At 41.3% G+C, this 16,076-nt stretch overlaps 1 protein-coding gene across 3 annotated transcripts in view; it reads left to right on the top strand.

Moving 5' to 3' along the window:
• Nucleotides 1–1,563: 1,563 nt before the first annotated feature.
• Nucleotides 1,564–16,076, top strand: part of LEPR (leptin receptor) — a 29,412-nt gene continuing 14,899 nt past the window's right edge. For 2 of the 3 annotated variants that reach the window (XR_003572034.1, XM_027891108.1), the window contains exons 1-5: nt 1,564–1,589; nt 6,030–6,088; nt 8,440–8,742; nt 9,719–9,836; nt 14,693–14,898. Coding sequence is in view for 2 of the 3 variants with exons in the window: in XM_027891108.1 (XP_027746909.1) it covers nt 6,049–6,088; nt 8,440–8,742; nt 9,719–9,836; nt 14,693–14,898 (667 nt within the window). In the remaining variant the exon portion in view is untranslated. Of the gene's footprint in view, nt 1,590–6,029; nt 6,089–8,439; nt 8,743–9,718; nt 9,837–14,275; nt 14,415–14,692; nt 14,899–16,076 lie in introns of those variants that run through there. The other variant, XM_027891109.1, reaches the window with a different exon arrangement.

Here is a 16,076-nt window from a genome sequence, read left to right as displayed (position 1 = left end):
TTTAAAAATAAATAAATATGCATTAGTGGAAGTTGCGTAGGGGATTTTTTTTCTGGTTCACTGAACACCAGTGGTACATGGGGAAGTGAAAGAAAACTTGCTCTGTGAAATGTTTGTCTGAAAATGTTCTAACCTAAATAAAAAGGAGTTTTTAGTGGTAGATTTTGACAGCTTTTGCTTATGCTGTGAAAGTCTGGGACACAAAAACTTCAGTGGTTTCCTAACCTCAGGCACAAGTTGTATGTGGTCACATTTCCCAAACTGAGGTATTAGAACACAAATACGTTTTAAAAATAGAATTTAACAATTAAGAGCTGGTGGTCATTTTAATAAGGAACGAAATTGGCTGATGCTGTTTTGAGGAAATGGATCATGAATTACGGAAAGTCAATAAATAAATTAAAGCCAATCAGTGGTTTTGTTCCTACAGCCTTGAAAGAACTGTTTACACTATTCAGAAAATAGTTCCAGTCTTGTTGCTTGAGAAGAGCTTGCAGTAGGTAAATATAAATATTTTTCTTCATACCTCATGAAGCAGAGATACTGGTTTTGCAATTTTTTAAAAATAATATTGCTGAAAAAAAAAATTGTAAAAAAAGCCATCAGTTGCACCCGTCTGGGACTTAATCAGTCTCTGCTTTGCTGGTTCTAAACTCTTGTTGTCTTTTCCAAAAGGATGAGCACAAGAAAGATTAAAGGTGCATTGAATCATTAAAGTTAGGAAAGACCTGCAAGATCATTGGGTCTGTCTTTTCTAGCAGGGCTCAGTCCTCGAATTTAAGTTCCCTGAAATAACTTTTGTGTGTTGTTTTATAATTGCAAGTTCCTGTTAAATACGTGGTATTGCTTTAAATGTATCAACCCTTTGTTCATCAGGACAGACACTGAAGTACAGAAAGGCCAAAATGCATGTCCTACGTCACTGCCTGGCAGCTCTTTGAAGGCTTGAACTTTATTTTGTTTAGTGAAGTGCTGTTTGTAAGAAATTAAAATAAACGGGGGTAAACACTACCCTGTCCCTGCCCTGTGAGGGGCTCGGGCTGTGCCCTGCAGGGGACACGTGTTCAGGGAATCACAGAATGGTTTAGATTGAAAAGGTGCTCCAAACCCAAGTCCAACCATTCCCCCAGCACTGCCAAGGCCATCGCTGACCCATGTCCCCAAGTGCCACATCCACACGGCTTTTGAATCTCTCCAGGGACGGGGACTCCAGCACTGCCCTGGGCAGTAATTTTTGCAATATCCAACCTGACCCTCCCCTGGCACAGCTCGAGGTCGTTCCCTCTCTCCTGTCCCTTGTTCCCTGGGAGCAGAGCCCGACCCCCACCTGGCTCCACCCTCCTGTCAGGGAGTTGCAAAGAGCCAGAAGGTGCCCCCAGACCCTCCTTTTCTCTGTGCTGAGCCCCCCCCAGCCCCCTCAGCGGAGTGTGAGGAGCCGTGAGAGGGAGCGGGACGGGCGGGGCGTCCGGGCGGGGCGGGGCGGCTGAGGGAGCGGGGCCCGGGCAGGCTGAGGGGTCGGGGCTGGACAGCGGAGCGGTGCTGGTGTCACCTCGGCTGTCGGTCGGGACTCTGGGAGCGAATAGAAGCAGGTAGGCGAATTTACTTTTCTTCTCCTTTTTTCTCCCTTCTGATTTCTCCAAACATCCCCCTGAGGTTGCCCCTGACCGCAGCCGGAGGGGGAGCGTTGCCTTCCCCTGGCAGAATCCGGGAGATTTCAGAGGCAGGCACGGCGTACCCGAATCGGCCCTTCCCCTCCGTATATTCCTCGAAATTCAATTCTGAAGCAAAAGAAAAATAAATCTCAGTGAACGTAGGCTGTGGATTCCTGATGCTGCTGGAGCTATGAGAGCCCGCTCTGATAGAAGAGCACTTTGGAAACTTAATTAGTGATACAGCATTTATAAACAGAGTTTATAATGAGAGCCCTTAGCTACCGAGCGTGGCTGTAACGTGGTATAACCCCTAAGTGCCAGGTAAGCACAGGAGCTCTGCTTACAGCAGCACATGAGAAAATACACTGTGAAAAACCACAAGGCAGAGTTTTTATTAAAAATGCTTTTCTCTATTGCTGGCATAAAATCAGGAGTATTTATGAAACTGAAGTCTCTCAGATTGTGTGTTGTGACTGTGCACAAGCTACAGTGCCGTCGAGTGAAGATGAAGGAGAAAATGCTGCTGGATCTTGGGCTGGTGATGGGAACCTGCCTGTGAGCAGCGTGAGTATCTGTGGATGAGGGGGTATTTGTGGTACAAACAAGGGAAACTGTACAATCTGGAGAAACTCTTTAGAGTTTGGGAGTCTCAGGGGAGAGACTCCACCAGCAGACTTGGAGCCTGATTTTGAGGTTGTGCTTTTGCCCAGCTCAGGATGCCTTGGTTAAAGTTTTAGTATTAGAAAGCAAAATTTTTCAGTATAAGTCATACACATCTCTACTTTGTAAGTTCCACTTACTCCAAACTCTTTATTAATAATGATATCTAATGTACTCAGTGGCAAACAAGTGCAATGAAATTCCATGCCCAGGAGTGTCTTGCCCAAATCAACAGGACTGGGAAGCCCTCAGCACCCTTAAAAAAGCAGGTCAGAAGATGCTGTGCATAGACATTATTACTAAAATGTTTTTATGCTTTATAGAGATTTTTGAAATATTTAAAAACAGCTGCGGTGCAGTGCTTGCAAAAACAGTTTGTATGACTGCAGTATTATGTTCCTGTTTCCCATTAACAGGCAGCTGTTGGTTTTTGAGAGAGTGGGAATGAGAAAAAGAGAGCTCTAGACCCCATGTGTGTATGTTACATTAGTTGGGGGAAAATAGGAGATCCTGGGAATTAGGTTTCTATACGTTTCTGTAAGCTTTGAAATTCATCATTGGCTCATTGCAACACTTCTCATGTGGTCTCTGTGACTCTGTAAAAGTTGGTGAGGATTTTACAGCTGAATTCAGTGGTGGTGGGGTTGTGCTGCTCCGCTGTGTCTGGGATGGTTTGTAGGGATCCAGCAGTGCCACCCTCTGCCCAACCTGGACAGGTAGACCTGCCTTGTTCTGCAATCCCCTCCTCACCTCAACCCTCTTCCCGAGGTTCAGAAAGGAGATGTGCAGAAATGTGAGTTGTTGAGACAAGAAACTGAAGAAAAAGCAGCTCCAGAAGGAAAAGGAAAACTTTCAGTATATTTTCTGTGCCCAGTGCAGGTGTTTGTGGGTCCTGCTTGTTTCAGGCTGTGCTGAAAATGTTTCCCATGTTGAAATGCCTGTGCATTCTATGACTTCTCACTTGAACTGTAAAGAAGAATGATCTTATTTCATTGCTGTCCTCCTTGACTGTGTTTTGGTTTTAATCCAGTGTTTTTGTCAAGGCAGGGACTCTACTTGCTGAAGTGTTTTGCACAGTGGTTGGCAGGGAGAGGAACACACTATTTACATAAGAAATTGAAAAATTTCTTATACACAACAGCAAAGTCAGTGGTTCTGAAACACAGTATTTTGAGGTATATGTGATAAAACGGACTCTGATTCCTTCTTTTTTATGGACACTTTCCCAGCTATGCATAAAATGGTTTGTCCTTGCTGTGGTCACTTACTCTCTCTGGGATAAAGTGATAGTTACAAGTTTTAATAAATCTCCTTATTTAGTTCCCTGTTCCTTGTAACTGTTCTGGTAAAAGTTGTATTCTTTCTTACAGTGAAGTTAGAAATTCTGGCAAGTTCAATATTCTCACTGGAAAAGATTTCAGGAAGCCCTCTGTGGTCCACTAATACATTTATCCTGCCCTGAGATTTATCTGTAGATATCTCTTTTTACCCATTTCCCCTGTAAAGTTTACATAAGGAAGAATGAACTTTGAACAGAAAAATGCTGGGGACGTGCAGCTTTTTGCTCATGTACAGCACTGGTTCATGGATGTTGTTGGAGCCAGGATTGGAAAATAACTCCTTTGTAAAAATCAATGTGACAGAAGTAGGAAGAGAAGATGTCCAAGCTGATCTGAACTTTATTTTTACCTCCTGGTCCAAATATTGTTCATTATGGCTGAACCAGTGCTGACATCAGAATCTCTTTGATTGTTCTGTCTGATCCTTTTTATGAGAGAATCCTTGAGGTTGCAAAAGCCCTCCCAAATCATTGAGTCCAGCCTGTGCCTGATCCCCACCTTGTCACCCAGCCCAGAGCACTGAGTGCCACGTCCAGTCATTCCTGGGACACCTCCAGGGATGGGAACTCCACCACCTCCCTGGGCAGCCCCTTCCAATGCCTGAACACCCTTTCCAGGAGGGAATTCTTCCTGAGTTTTTTTCACTTCCTGCAGGAATTGAAAAAGCCTTTATCTTCAGTAGACTACATAAAGTTATAATTTTCCCTCTTTAAGGTGTAGGGGGTTCTGGGCACCTGTAGTTGTTTTATTTTCAGTGTGTGTAGGTATTGCATGGAGGAAACTATAACATCCATGGCCTATGGATAACTTCATAAGTTTCTGAAATGTATATCCAATCTTCTTGTACAACATAGAGAAGTGATTTGTGTCAGTTTCCTGCTGAGAAGTGGCTGAGCTACAAACAGGGAATTTTTGTTGCACCTGTGAAAGAGGGATATGGACTGTTTCTTGTTAAACCATTTAGTAGTATGAATTATGTGCATTTATGTCAAGTAAACTATTTTTAGAGGGTTTTTTTCTCTTCTCTCAGAAATTTGGAGAAAATCTGAGTAACTTCAATTACAGCGTTTTGGAAATAGTCTCTGCCTGTATCTTTGTGAAATGACAGATTTGACAGCAGGCTGGAGCCAAGGCATTCCTCTGGCTTTCATGGCTTTCCTGTTAGGAACAGTCTAATGGAAGAGGTACAGGTCCACCTGACAACTGTGCTGAGAGGCAAATTGTCCTCTGAAGGGGTTGGGAAAATTTGAGCTGTCCTCTTTAACTGCTGAAAATGTAGCTTAAATGTACCCTGATTGTAACCTGGTGAGTGGGAAGGAAAGTGGATGGGACTGAGTCATTTGCAGACCACAGTGCAGATGGTCTGTGCTGGAGAAATGGCTCAGCTCTGGCTCCAGCTGAATTTGCAAGGGTTTTTCTTGTGGGGAGACAAGAATCAAGAATTCTGGAATACTGTCACTTCACTGCTCAGTTGTCTGTATATCTACAGATAATATACACCAGTATATTATTTTTATATATATATATAACATGCAGTGCTATACTGGAAGGCCAGTGGATTACATAACCCTGGCACTGACTCTTTTGGCTACATTGATGTTCTCAAGGAAACTGTTTTCAGAAATATTTAAGGAATGGAATACTTTGGAGGGATTCCCTCAATATAATTTCTTGTCCTGGCATTTGCTGTCTGACTTGAGCTGTAGATTTTACTCACTCAGTTCTGGTTAAATACAACAGCAGCCAAACTCTGCTTTATTCTGGTATCCTCTATGGAGCTTTAAGCATAAAAATGCTTATATTTAGATTTTAACAGAATTTATATAACTATTGGATGAACATAAAAAAGACCGAAGTACCTGAAATGAAAGAACAATATTAAAATAGTACTGTAAAATTTAGTGAAGTCTTCACTGTTGAAATGGGTGCCCAAGTGCTTTTCTCTATGCTGCACTTGGAAAATTGGGTATCCCTGGGACATTTTGGTTGTTTGGGTTTGTAGTGCCTTTCAGACCAAACCCAGAAGGTGATCAGCAAAAGCCTGGAGGAGTGAGGGCCCTAATGATGAAAGAGCTGTATTTGTGTTTAATTGGTATTCTAAGCAAAGTTTTTTTCCTCAAATGACATTCTGATTTTGTTTTTCCTTTCTGGCCTGTTCTTCCTTTCCCTGGTCTGGTGGAAGGTGTCCCTGCCCATGGCATGGGGTGGAACAAGATGATCTTCAAGGTCCCTTCCAACCCAAACCAGCCTGGGATTCTGTGATTCTGTTTACAAAGGTGTGAGTATCAAATGAAATGAAATGCACCAAAATGAAACCCTAATGAAATAATAGACTGGTAATTGTCAGCTCTCAGTTAATTTTCTGCATGTTTTTCAGATCATCTCTACAGAACAAGATGCATTGGCAAATCATTCTGACCGTGCTTGTGCTGTTGGGTAAGTTACTAAAAAATCAGTCTGTTGGAAGTTGTGTAGAATAAAGAGTAATCCCATTCCTGTTTCAAAGTAGTGTCTCAAGTCATGCTCCTGGATTGGCATCTTATCACAACATGCATCTAGAATATACAAAGAACTTGATGTTGTCATTGTGTGGAATTAAAGTATTGACCCTCTTAGGGTTGTACCTGTGCCTCTTACCCCAAAAAAAACAGTGAGCTGACTTTTGAGCTCAGGAAACATCAGTAGAAAATATGTGGTAAGTCAAGACATATTCAAGTAAATGCCCCAGTCAGAATTTCATAAGATAGAAATTTGTGAGTGATTTGTTTTGTTACCCAAATAGGTCCAAAAGCATAAAGAAAGATCCCTTTTCCACCAGAACTGCAAAGTTTCTCAATGTAACCAAGGTGTCACTCTGAGTCTGAGCTCTGCCTTTTTAGGAGTCTGACGTTCCTGCTTCCATAGGCTCTGGGCTGTTAAAGGGTGCTCAATTAACTGCAAATGTTGGATTTAATAAACTGGTTTCCTAACTGGGAAATGTCTGTAACAATATTGGCAGATGCTGTTCAGGGACAGCTGGTATTTGCCTTTCATTTTTTTTATTAAAATAAGAACTATTTAAAGACTTTTGATGATGATGCTTAGGGAGAAAGCAAACTCTAATCCAGTGAAGTTAATCTCAAAATTTGTGTCATCTTATGTCCTTAGAAAAGATGAATAAATCACTAGATTTCTGTATCTTTTTTATATACCTTTTTAAAATACATATACATTGTTGACATTCTTTTGAATACCTTACGTAATCTAAACATATTGTGTACCTTTAATTGGCAAACTTGGATGCCTCAGGGAATTCTCATGAGGCTTCCAAGCAGTTTGTCACTCTCTGATGGCCTGTAATGACTGAAAATCAGTGTATCCCTGGGTTGGCCATAAGCAGATAACCAAGGCTGGCATCTTTAGCCCTGTTACCCCAGATATGCTGCTGTTCTGGGCTTCCTCTGGGTCATTTTAACGTTATTTTTTACATTTCTAAAGAAGTGGGAAGGAGCTGCACACATTTTGACTTGATAAGGTTTAATTAATCCCCTGGGGTGTGATATGTGAGGGGGAAGTTGTTCCTTAGAAGAGGAGCTGACGGGCTGTGAATTGGGTGGTGCATTGGTTGTCTGTCCTGCTTCATGTCACTTGTTTGTCCTTTTTTAATCATGTATTAGGGACTAAGACTCTGTTTGCTCAAGTGCATCCTCCCCAGGCAGCCAGGAGGCCTGTTGAAGCTGCTATTTACAGGGGCACAAACTCTGTTAACTGGGAGAGAAGGAAAGAGCAGGAGCCTCCAGGAGTGAGGCAGCACAAAATCTGTGGAGAGAGAAAACTGAAGACTTTAACACTCTGCATAATAACACACTGCACCTACCTTTTTGAAAAACTTTTGTACTTTTATATTATTTAGCTCATGTTTCTGTGCTATTAATCAAACAGTGCTAGAGAAATTACGTTTTTTTCTTATTTTGGCCCTTGCAAGCATAGAGCATCAATTAATTTCTGTCTAATGAACTGCTTAAAATATTTATGCCCTTACTGAGCAAACAGCTAAGTGCAAAGTGCACAAATGACCCACATGCCTTTCTGTAACTAGGGTTTAATCTTTGAAATCACAGTGTTTTACAGTAAGCTGTCTCCAAAACCCACACTCTCATCATTCTCAAAATCCTCGGGAGTGGAATTCAAGTTCTGACTTACAACAAGAGCTGCAAATGAGGTCAGAGCAATTTCATTTTGAAGGATCTGATGGAAAAAATTGTTCTTTTTCTGCATCTCATTTCCCAGATAATGCACCCAGTCATACATTCTTGTAACACTCTCCTTTGGTATTTAACAGTTACAGTGTGATCATGTCTTATATTTACAACAGGATTTTTTTTTTTCCTACAGAAATGGAGCTGTGTTCTAAGAGCTGGAGTGAATGTGTTCCAACACTGCAGGGGAGATGAGACTCATACCTGTAAAGCGTGTGAACTTGGGTTTAGGATTCACTGTGTTTTGGATTAATATAAGGCATTTGAACCCAAAGAAGTTCTTAATCTACAATCTTGGCCTTATTTCAAGAGGCTGAGAAATCCAGAGGTTAGGTGTAGTGAGTTTGGGAGGAAAGGCTGACATCTGTCAGCTGTGGCACCAGTTCAGAGGGCATATTTTTAGTAACTGTGTCAGCAATTCATAGAATAGCCCCTAAAAACAGCCTGATTTTTATGTTGTGTGTTTCTGTATAACACAAACCGCTCTCTTTTCACTGACAAGATAGACTTTTTTGTTTATTTCCAATATCTTTGCCTTTATATTTGCAGACTTTCTTCAAATGGCAGTTGCCCATTGTGTGGTCCATCCAGTTCCTCCCAGGAACTTTACATTACCCTGTGTGCTGCTGAACGAGACATTTTTGAACCCATTCTCTGCTGGAGTTGAGAGTTGGTCTGGTTTGAGGAGAGACCATCGTGGGACATCTGAAATCAAGCCTGGAATGAATGAAGAAAGTTTCCTGTGTTGCTTTTGGAGTGACAACAACATTGATTGTTCTTTGTACAGAGCAAGCCTGCAGGCAAGGAAGTTTATTCCTTCAGAAATAAATATCTCTGCTTCTCAGGAAATAGGTGGGTTTAGCATTCAAGGGCAGAAGAAGTTCCTTCTTCAAAAGAAGATTGGGTTTTTTTGCTGTTTGGGAGGAGAGGGCTTGATTGTATTAGTGGGGATTCACATTTATCCTGAGCACACAACACAGTGTGGTAAAATCCTTCCTCACAGAGGTCTGTGGTGGAAGATGAAGGAAATTGTAGAGCACAGTTTCAAAGGGGAAAAAAAAGTTAGCTGCCTTTCTAGCAGAGTTCTGAATAAAATATGAAGCACTGTATATGAGGATGTAAGCCCAGAACTTCAAAGGAGTTTACACACTATGAGAAATATTTTATATATTTTTTATGGATATGGGCTTTAAAATCGTTTAGGAGGTGGGGAAGATGGAGAGCAAATGGCATAATTTCTACATGAATTGTGATGCTTTAGTAAATATCTGTACATGGATGAGAATTATTTTTTTCCAAGGCTGTTTTTCTCCTCCTGTAAACCTCAGTCTCTGAGGAACATACTGGCCTGCAGGAATCTCACTGAGCTCAGTAGAGTAGAATTTCATTTTCCAAGAACTTCCCCATGGAACAAAAGACTCTCTGTTAACAAAGTCTGTCACACGTGTTGCAGTTGTATGTGCACAAACCCACAGCACAGCCACAAAGAGCTGTCCCCCTTCACAACAGCAACACAGCAACCAGCAGAAGCAGCAGCTTCATTTTTCTCCACCCTGCAGCCTTGTCCATAAAGCCAGGTAAAAAACATTCCTTCTTTAATAATGCCAGTGCTGCAGTACCACAGACTGCGAGCCTTGCAAGTGTTTAAGGGCACCTGATTCAATACAGATTATTCATAAACGTTTGCACATTTGTGGTGCTGCCTCACCTTCATGAATATCTGTCACTTGTCCTCTCGTTGTGAGTGAATTTTATCCGGGCTCTTCAGTTGTGGTTTTATTTTGTTTTAATATAGGTCAGGAATAGGTAATCCCTTTCTTTTGTTTAGATTCAAACTGGAACATGGAATGCTGGATTAAAGGCAAGCTGGACCTGTTGGTTTGTAACCTGCAGGTTTTGAGGTTGCACTTGAGAGAGGACTTGAAGGTTAATCTTTTATATGCTGGGTAAGTACAGACTCTGTTAAATTTAGCACTATTGTAATTGGAAATCTGAAAGCATTTTCTAAAATATCAGCATTTCAGGTTGCAGCACAGTGGTAGCCTGAGTTTAGCAAGCAGGTTATCTTATGTACCTTTGTCTTGTCTAAAAGTAATCTTGGACATTATGGAAAATTTGGGTTTCTTTGAATGAGAAATGGTTGGAATGAAGAGTCTTCCTCTTTTGTGTCCTCTGTGTTTCTTACAATCCTTCAGTGAAACCAGTGTTGAGTTGTTAAAGTTTCTTTGCTGCTACAATTGTTTAGTTTTAAGGCTACCTTCTTGGTTCTGCCTTTTATTTGCTTTTGACCATAATATTGTCTCTCTTGAAGTAATTTTGGTTCTTAACACGTAATGCAGTGCCAAATGCTACTTTAATCCCAACAGTGCCTCTGAGAGACACTCACCTGAGCAGCTGCCACTGTGGTAAATATTCCCTGGAATGGTGATAGATGGAATAGCCCTGGCTGTGGGGTGGGCAGGTCTTATCTATATGAACTACCTGATTAGGTTACAAAGAGATCTGTGTAATTCCATAAAACCACACTGTTTTTTGTGAATTACTGATGGGTTGGAAGGAATGGCATAAACACAGGCAGTTAATTTCTTTAGGAAGCAGGATAAACTTAAATAGTTGATTTAACTGAATTTACAGGTGATGTCTTTTACTTAACAAAACAGTGCCTCACCACAAATGTCTTGCCACAAATCATCCTAGTAGTCAGAGTAGAAAGCAAATGTATTAACTAGGAATAAATATGGTTGGTTAGCTGACAGAATACTCTAAAGCTGAAATCAGGTTGTGATTAAGTGGGTTCTTCATTACTTTGATTTCTGAAATACCATTACACGGATGTTTATGGGAATAAATCTGACTTTGCCATCCAGTCCCAACTGCAATACGATAATCTTTGCCAGTGCTCCCAGGGCACTAATCTCTGTAGTGAATTTTTTTGGTATGCCAAACATCCATGGAACAGCAGATTGGAGTCTCAGCTGGGATGAAGAGGTTCTTTATGTTATGAAGGGAATTCAGTAAGTGCCATGTAATTAAGGAGAGTAGGCCCTAAGGACTCACCAGAGTCCTCCTAGCCTTCCTCTGTTTGATTCCTCTTTGCTGCAAAGGTGAGATACAGAGCAGTCCCTGACATTAGAGAACTTGTTTACTCTCCAGGTTCTGTATTTATATTTTTCCTTTGGGGTCCCTGCATGCTGGGGGAGCAGCTAGGAAAGCATTTCAGACTTTGGTAAGGTGACAGCTTTCCCTGTTGGCTTGCTGATACCTTAACATTTTATTCACATGAGCCAAAATACCTTGAAAACATGCCCAGTTTTAAAAATATGCATTCCTGGCATGTGTTTCTCCCTGGGAGTCAGGAGACCAAGCCAGAATTCTCACATACAGGACAGGCAATGCACAAAAATAATGACCTAGAAGAATCCACAACAAAAAAGCTTGAGTCCTTCCCAGCTTTTATCTTTTTCAGCATTAAAGAAATATCCTCTTATTTTACACATCAGCAGTTTTCCACCTGTAAATGGTGTCATTGGAATAGAAATGTTTTGTTCTGCCCAAACCAGTGCCATATTCTGGGAGAGGCTCAAGCAAAGGTGATGATGGAGCTTCACCTTCCGCTTGGTTTGGCTTTGGGAGAGAAAAGATAATTCCAAATGAGATAATTGAGATTAGTTGTCTATGAAAAGTGACTGATCTTCCTAGGAATGTCGTAAACCCCAGTGGTTAATTCCATGAGCTGAAATGCCTTAGCCTTAGGGGGATCCCTTTGGGGTGACACAGATGAATGTTCCCAGCTTCATTTGGAGAACTGATTATCACTTGCCCTTTCAGCAGATGGTGGTGCATAAAGCACGTTCATATTTCTGACTTGTTTGAAGTACCTGTGGGGCTCTCCTTTAGTTCTGGGACTTCCATATTTTTGAAGGATAAGCCATCCAATTTGCCTCAAGACTGGTGTCAGTTGAGTGCATCAGTCATACACCGAGCCTTCTTCAGCCAGAGGATATCAACCTTTCATCAGAGATTTATCCTCCTATGAGCTCAGGAGCCATCAGGTGTTCTCCAGTTTGACAGAGCAGCTTGCTCAATGAAGGATTCTTCTGGAGCTGTTATGTATCAAATTCACTGGAATAGTTTTATGGAAAATCCTTGAACCCTGGACAGCTCCACTGATTCCTAATAAAGGTGGTGCTTGTACAAACATATATAGATGTACTGAGAGCAGAATTACAACAGTACCTTTATTTCATAGCTTTCTGCATGGGATGTACCTTTCCTGAAATTAGAGGGACTGTAGAAGTTCATGTATCTCTTCCTAAAATAATTTTGACTTTTTATTTTCAGTTTGTTTTTCCAGTTTCAAGAACTCGATTGAAATTCAGTCAAGACATTTAAAGTCTCAAAGGTCACCACGGGGCCACAGATTAATGTAGCATAAGTAACATCACCTTCTGAAGTAGAGTTGAATAGTGCACCAAAATATAAAATATTTAGGAGGTATTAAGGTGGTGACTAAATCTGTGATAGGGTTTGGAGTGGAGGAGAAAAGCAAGCCTTGGGCAGTATTAATTATTTCTGTGGTTCAGGGCATGCAGTATTTGTTTTCCTTCTTATGCTTTAGTCCCATGTTTCCAGCTGAAAGTCATGCTACCTTTGACTTGTTTGAAGTCTGCCCCAAATTTCTCCTCTGGTTCTCCTGTGTGAGGGCACTGACCTCTCCTGAACTTGTGAGGGTCGATGAGTCAGTGGCACTGACACTGGCATAGTAAAGAGAAAAACTCTTTACCATTTTTCCTCCTGTACACCATTTTCAGGGTGCAAATAAGTTCATTTTGATGGTTAAAAATTGAAATAATGATTAGAAAGATTAGGGGGTGGGGTGGTAGTAACCACTTTCCAAATAGGTCAGACCAAAGACATGGTTTGATGGAAAGACTACATTCTTTTGGACCGATTGTGGCTTTTTTTTGAGACTAATAAAATCAGTGAGAAACAGTAGAAAGCAGGGGAACTTAAAAGAAAATTCTGCAAAGGCTTTGAAAGAGAACTCGGGAGAAAAAAGTGGAGCCACAACTACAAAAACAAAGTAATTCCAAGTAATTTAGAAGCTCTATGTCTGCCAGATACCATCAGCATAATTCTTGTGTCCTGAAGCCTGTGAGCCCTGGTGAAAATGATTTTAGGAATGTCAGTATTGGCTGGCTGGAGCATTAATAAACATAAACTGCATCTTCATAGGAACTTGCAGAGCTTGTGGGGTGGTTCCTGCAGAGCACAGTGCTAGGAGGGCAGAGTGGTGCTACAAATCCTTCCTTCCAGCCTCAGAATATCCTAATCCCAAGGGGGATGCACCGTGTGTGTTGATCAGTGCAGGATGAGGGGGTGAGGCCCTGACTCAAGATGAGCCAGGAGTGACCCCAGTGGGGTTCCTGCAGTCCCAATCTGTTCTTTAAAGGTTCTCTTCCCATAATCCATAATTCTTCTGGGTTTGACCTTTTCCTCTTTAAGTAGGGCAGGGGATGGTAACAGCAGCAGTGAATCATGCCCAGTCCCCTGTGCTCTACACTCAAATAAAAGTACTAGATAGCAAATTGACTAAAACCAAAAAAAGCACAGAAAATCTTGTCCTTTCTTTTAGTTCTCTGCCCTCCCTGAATTCAAGTGTTCCAATGAGTCATACCAGCTATAAAACTATTTAAAAAATGTACAGAAAGGTTCTTTTCTCTGAACTTCAATTTCTTTCTGTGAATTAGTAAAACAAAACCCTTACTGTACAGAAATTATTCCAAAAATTACTTTGGAACAATTCAAAACAGAAGCTTTTTTTTTTTTTTTTAAGGATGAAAAGTCAAAAGCAGGAAAGAATCCAAGGTGGTTTAACTGTCAGGATTTGTCTTGGCTTTGCTGCTGTGGGAAGTTTGGCCACCAACTATTCACACTCTAAAATTCCCTACCTTAGGGAAGCCTGTGCCACTGAATACCTGCAGGACTCCATAAATGTGGAGCTGTGTTTGGAAGAGCCTGAAGAATATCTATGGATTAGAAATGAGAATAAAGAATACTTTGGGAACTGCTGGTTCCAAGGAGAGTAGGTTTAGATGGGATATTGGGAAGGAATTCCTGGCTGTGAGGGTGGTGAGGCCCTGGCACAGGTTGCCCAGAGAAGCTGTGGCTGCCCCATCCCTGGAAGTGTCCAAGGCCAGGTTGGAGCAGCCTGGAATAGTGGAAGGTGCCCCTGTTCATGGCAGGGGGTGGAACTGGATGGGCTTTGAGATCCCTCCCCACCCAAACCATTCCATGATTGTATCTTTACTTGTAATGTTTAATTGTAGCAGAAGCTGGAAGGAATATGAAATTGTTGCAATATTATTTCAGTGCCTCATGAAGAGGAATTAGAACATAATCTCGAGGGGGAGAGTGCAGGGAGCTGCCAGTTAGTCCACGGGAAGGTAAACTGACTTTCTGTGCTTAAGAAGGATCTAGGAATGAGACCTTCAAGAATCAGGAGCTAGTTGAGTAAACTACAGGTATCATCTAGTGTTGTAACACATTTGTTTTAAAGCTAAGCCTTAGGAACACTTTTAATGAAATCTTGTTAACTGCTTTACTTGGAAACCATTTGGAAAGGGAGAAGCAGCAAAGTCAAAGCCATTAGTTACAATTTTTACTTTTTTCATCAATTAATATTTTTTTTTTTGTAAATAAACCATATCCAGATGGACAGACATCTTGAGATAAAGAAAAAATACTGCTTTGTTTTGGTGTATGGTTTGTTTTGGTTCATGGTTTGTTTCCCCCTCTGTAGCTCGGAGCTGTCCCTGGGAGATGTGTCCACCAGCTCTCTCCAGGGGACTGTGAGGGTTACTCAGTGTGACTGCACTGAGGGTGACACATGTGAGTGTCTCGTGCCCTCTCTGAGGCTCAACCACACCTACATCATGTGGCTGAAGATGCTGGTTGGTGTGACACCTCTGTGGTCACCTTTGTTGTCAGTCAAACCAATTGACATAGGTGAGTATGACCTATATTTTCGATTTCTTTTAATGGGCAACAGCAGCAGGATGTCTCTCCTGGAAAAGGAGGGCACAGACAGGACAGGAAAAGGCTTCCTGAGATTTCTCAGCTCCTAATGCCTGTCTGGGCTCCAGTACAAACCAAAGTGAGCAGAGGCCAGGCAGTCAATGTACTTGTTATTTCTAATTCTTTCCTTTCTAATTGGGGCCTCTCTGTGTCTCACTGTGGGGCTCTGATGGAGCTTTTCTGTCCATGTGGCTGAGGACTTAAAAACTGAGGGGAGAAGAAAGCTGCTCCAAAAATTACTTAACAAATAAACCCACCTCTCTTCCCAACCAGCTCTGTGGTCCTGCTGCTTCCCTTCCTTACACACTCAACACCAGCACTGTCCAAGCTGGAAAACATTCCTCTGTGTTTGATCAAGTTAAACTATACTGACATTATGGATTTGATATGTGTTGCTGTCCAGTATGCCCAATTATTGCAGATTTGGGTGAATTCCATAAAGGCAAGGAGTCTGTCAGCTGTGTGTGTGTGTGTTTGTGTGGAATTGAAGTTTTATAAACTTCTTATTAATTTAAAAACTTATGAGTTTTATAGCTTCTTCCTAACTGATGTGCTTTGCAGACAGAATCAGTACAAAGTCTCTGGGTAAGCTTGTTTTGAAGAGGAAAGGTTGCATTTTTCATCCTGCTGCTTTTAAATTATGCTACAGGAAAAAATTAAAAATTCAAACTCGAGTCTGCCAGTATTTAAAATGACATAATTACTTAGTTCTGCTTAGTGAAGTATGTTTTAAAAATGCATAATATTAGTATATGTTCTGCCAAGATTTAGCTCAATTAAAATTATTTTGAATGTGAAACTCTGAATGCTTGTGTAATGTGGATTTTATTTGCTTATAGTAGAGCAGGTGGCATCAGCAGAACAGACATCATTATCTGTGTTCAGAAAGTGTGATCTGATTCATGAGAGTGTGATGTAAAAGCCTCTGACTTTGGTTTTCAAAGCTCTGCCTCCTCCCAAATCACTCCCTGCTGGGCTTCATGAATTTAATTGCTTTAAGATGGTTTATAAGTAATAACTAAATAAGATCTGACTTAATGGATTGAATTTGTACTGAAAATAACAACAGGTTTTTGGTATAACTGAGTGAGATTCCAGTGATACTGCTT

This window comes from Empidonax traillii, unplaced genomic scaffold, assembly GCF_003031625.1.
Source record: "Empidonax traillii isolate 1590-97213 ecotype Southwest subspecies unplaced genomic scaffold, ASM303162v1 scaffold309:size1915965, whole genome shotgun sequence".
NCBI classification, from domain to species: domain Eukaryota; kingdom Metazoa; phylum Chordata; class Aves; order Passeriformes; family Tyrannidae; genus Empidonax; species Empidonax traillii.
This window is presented reverse-complemented; position numbering and strand designations above follow the sequence as displayed.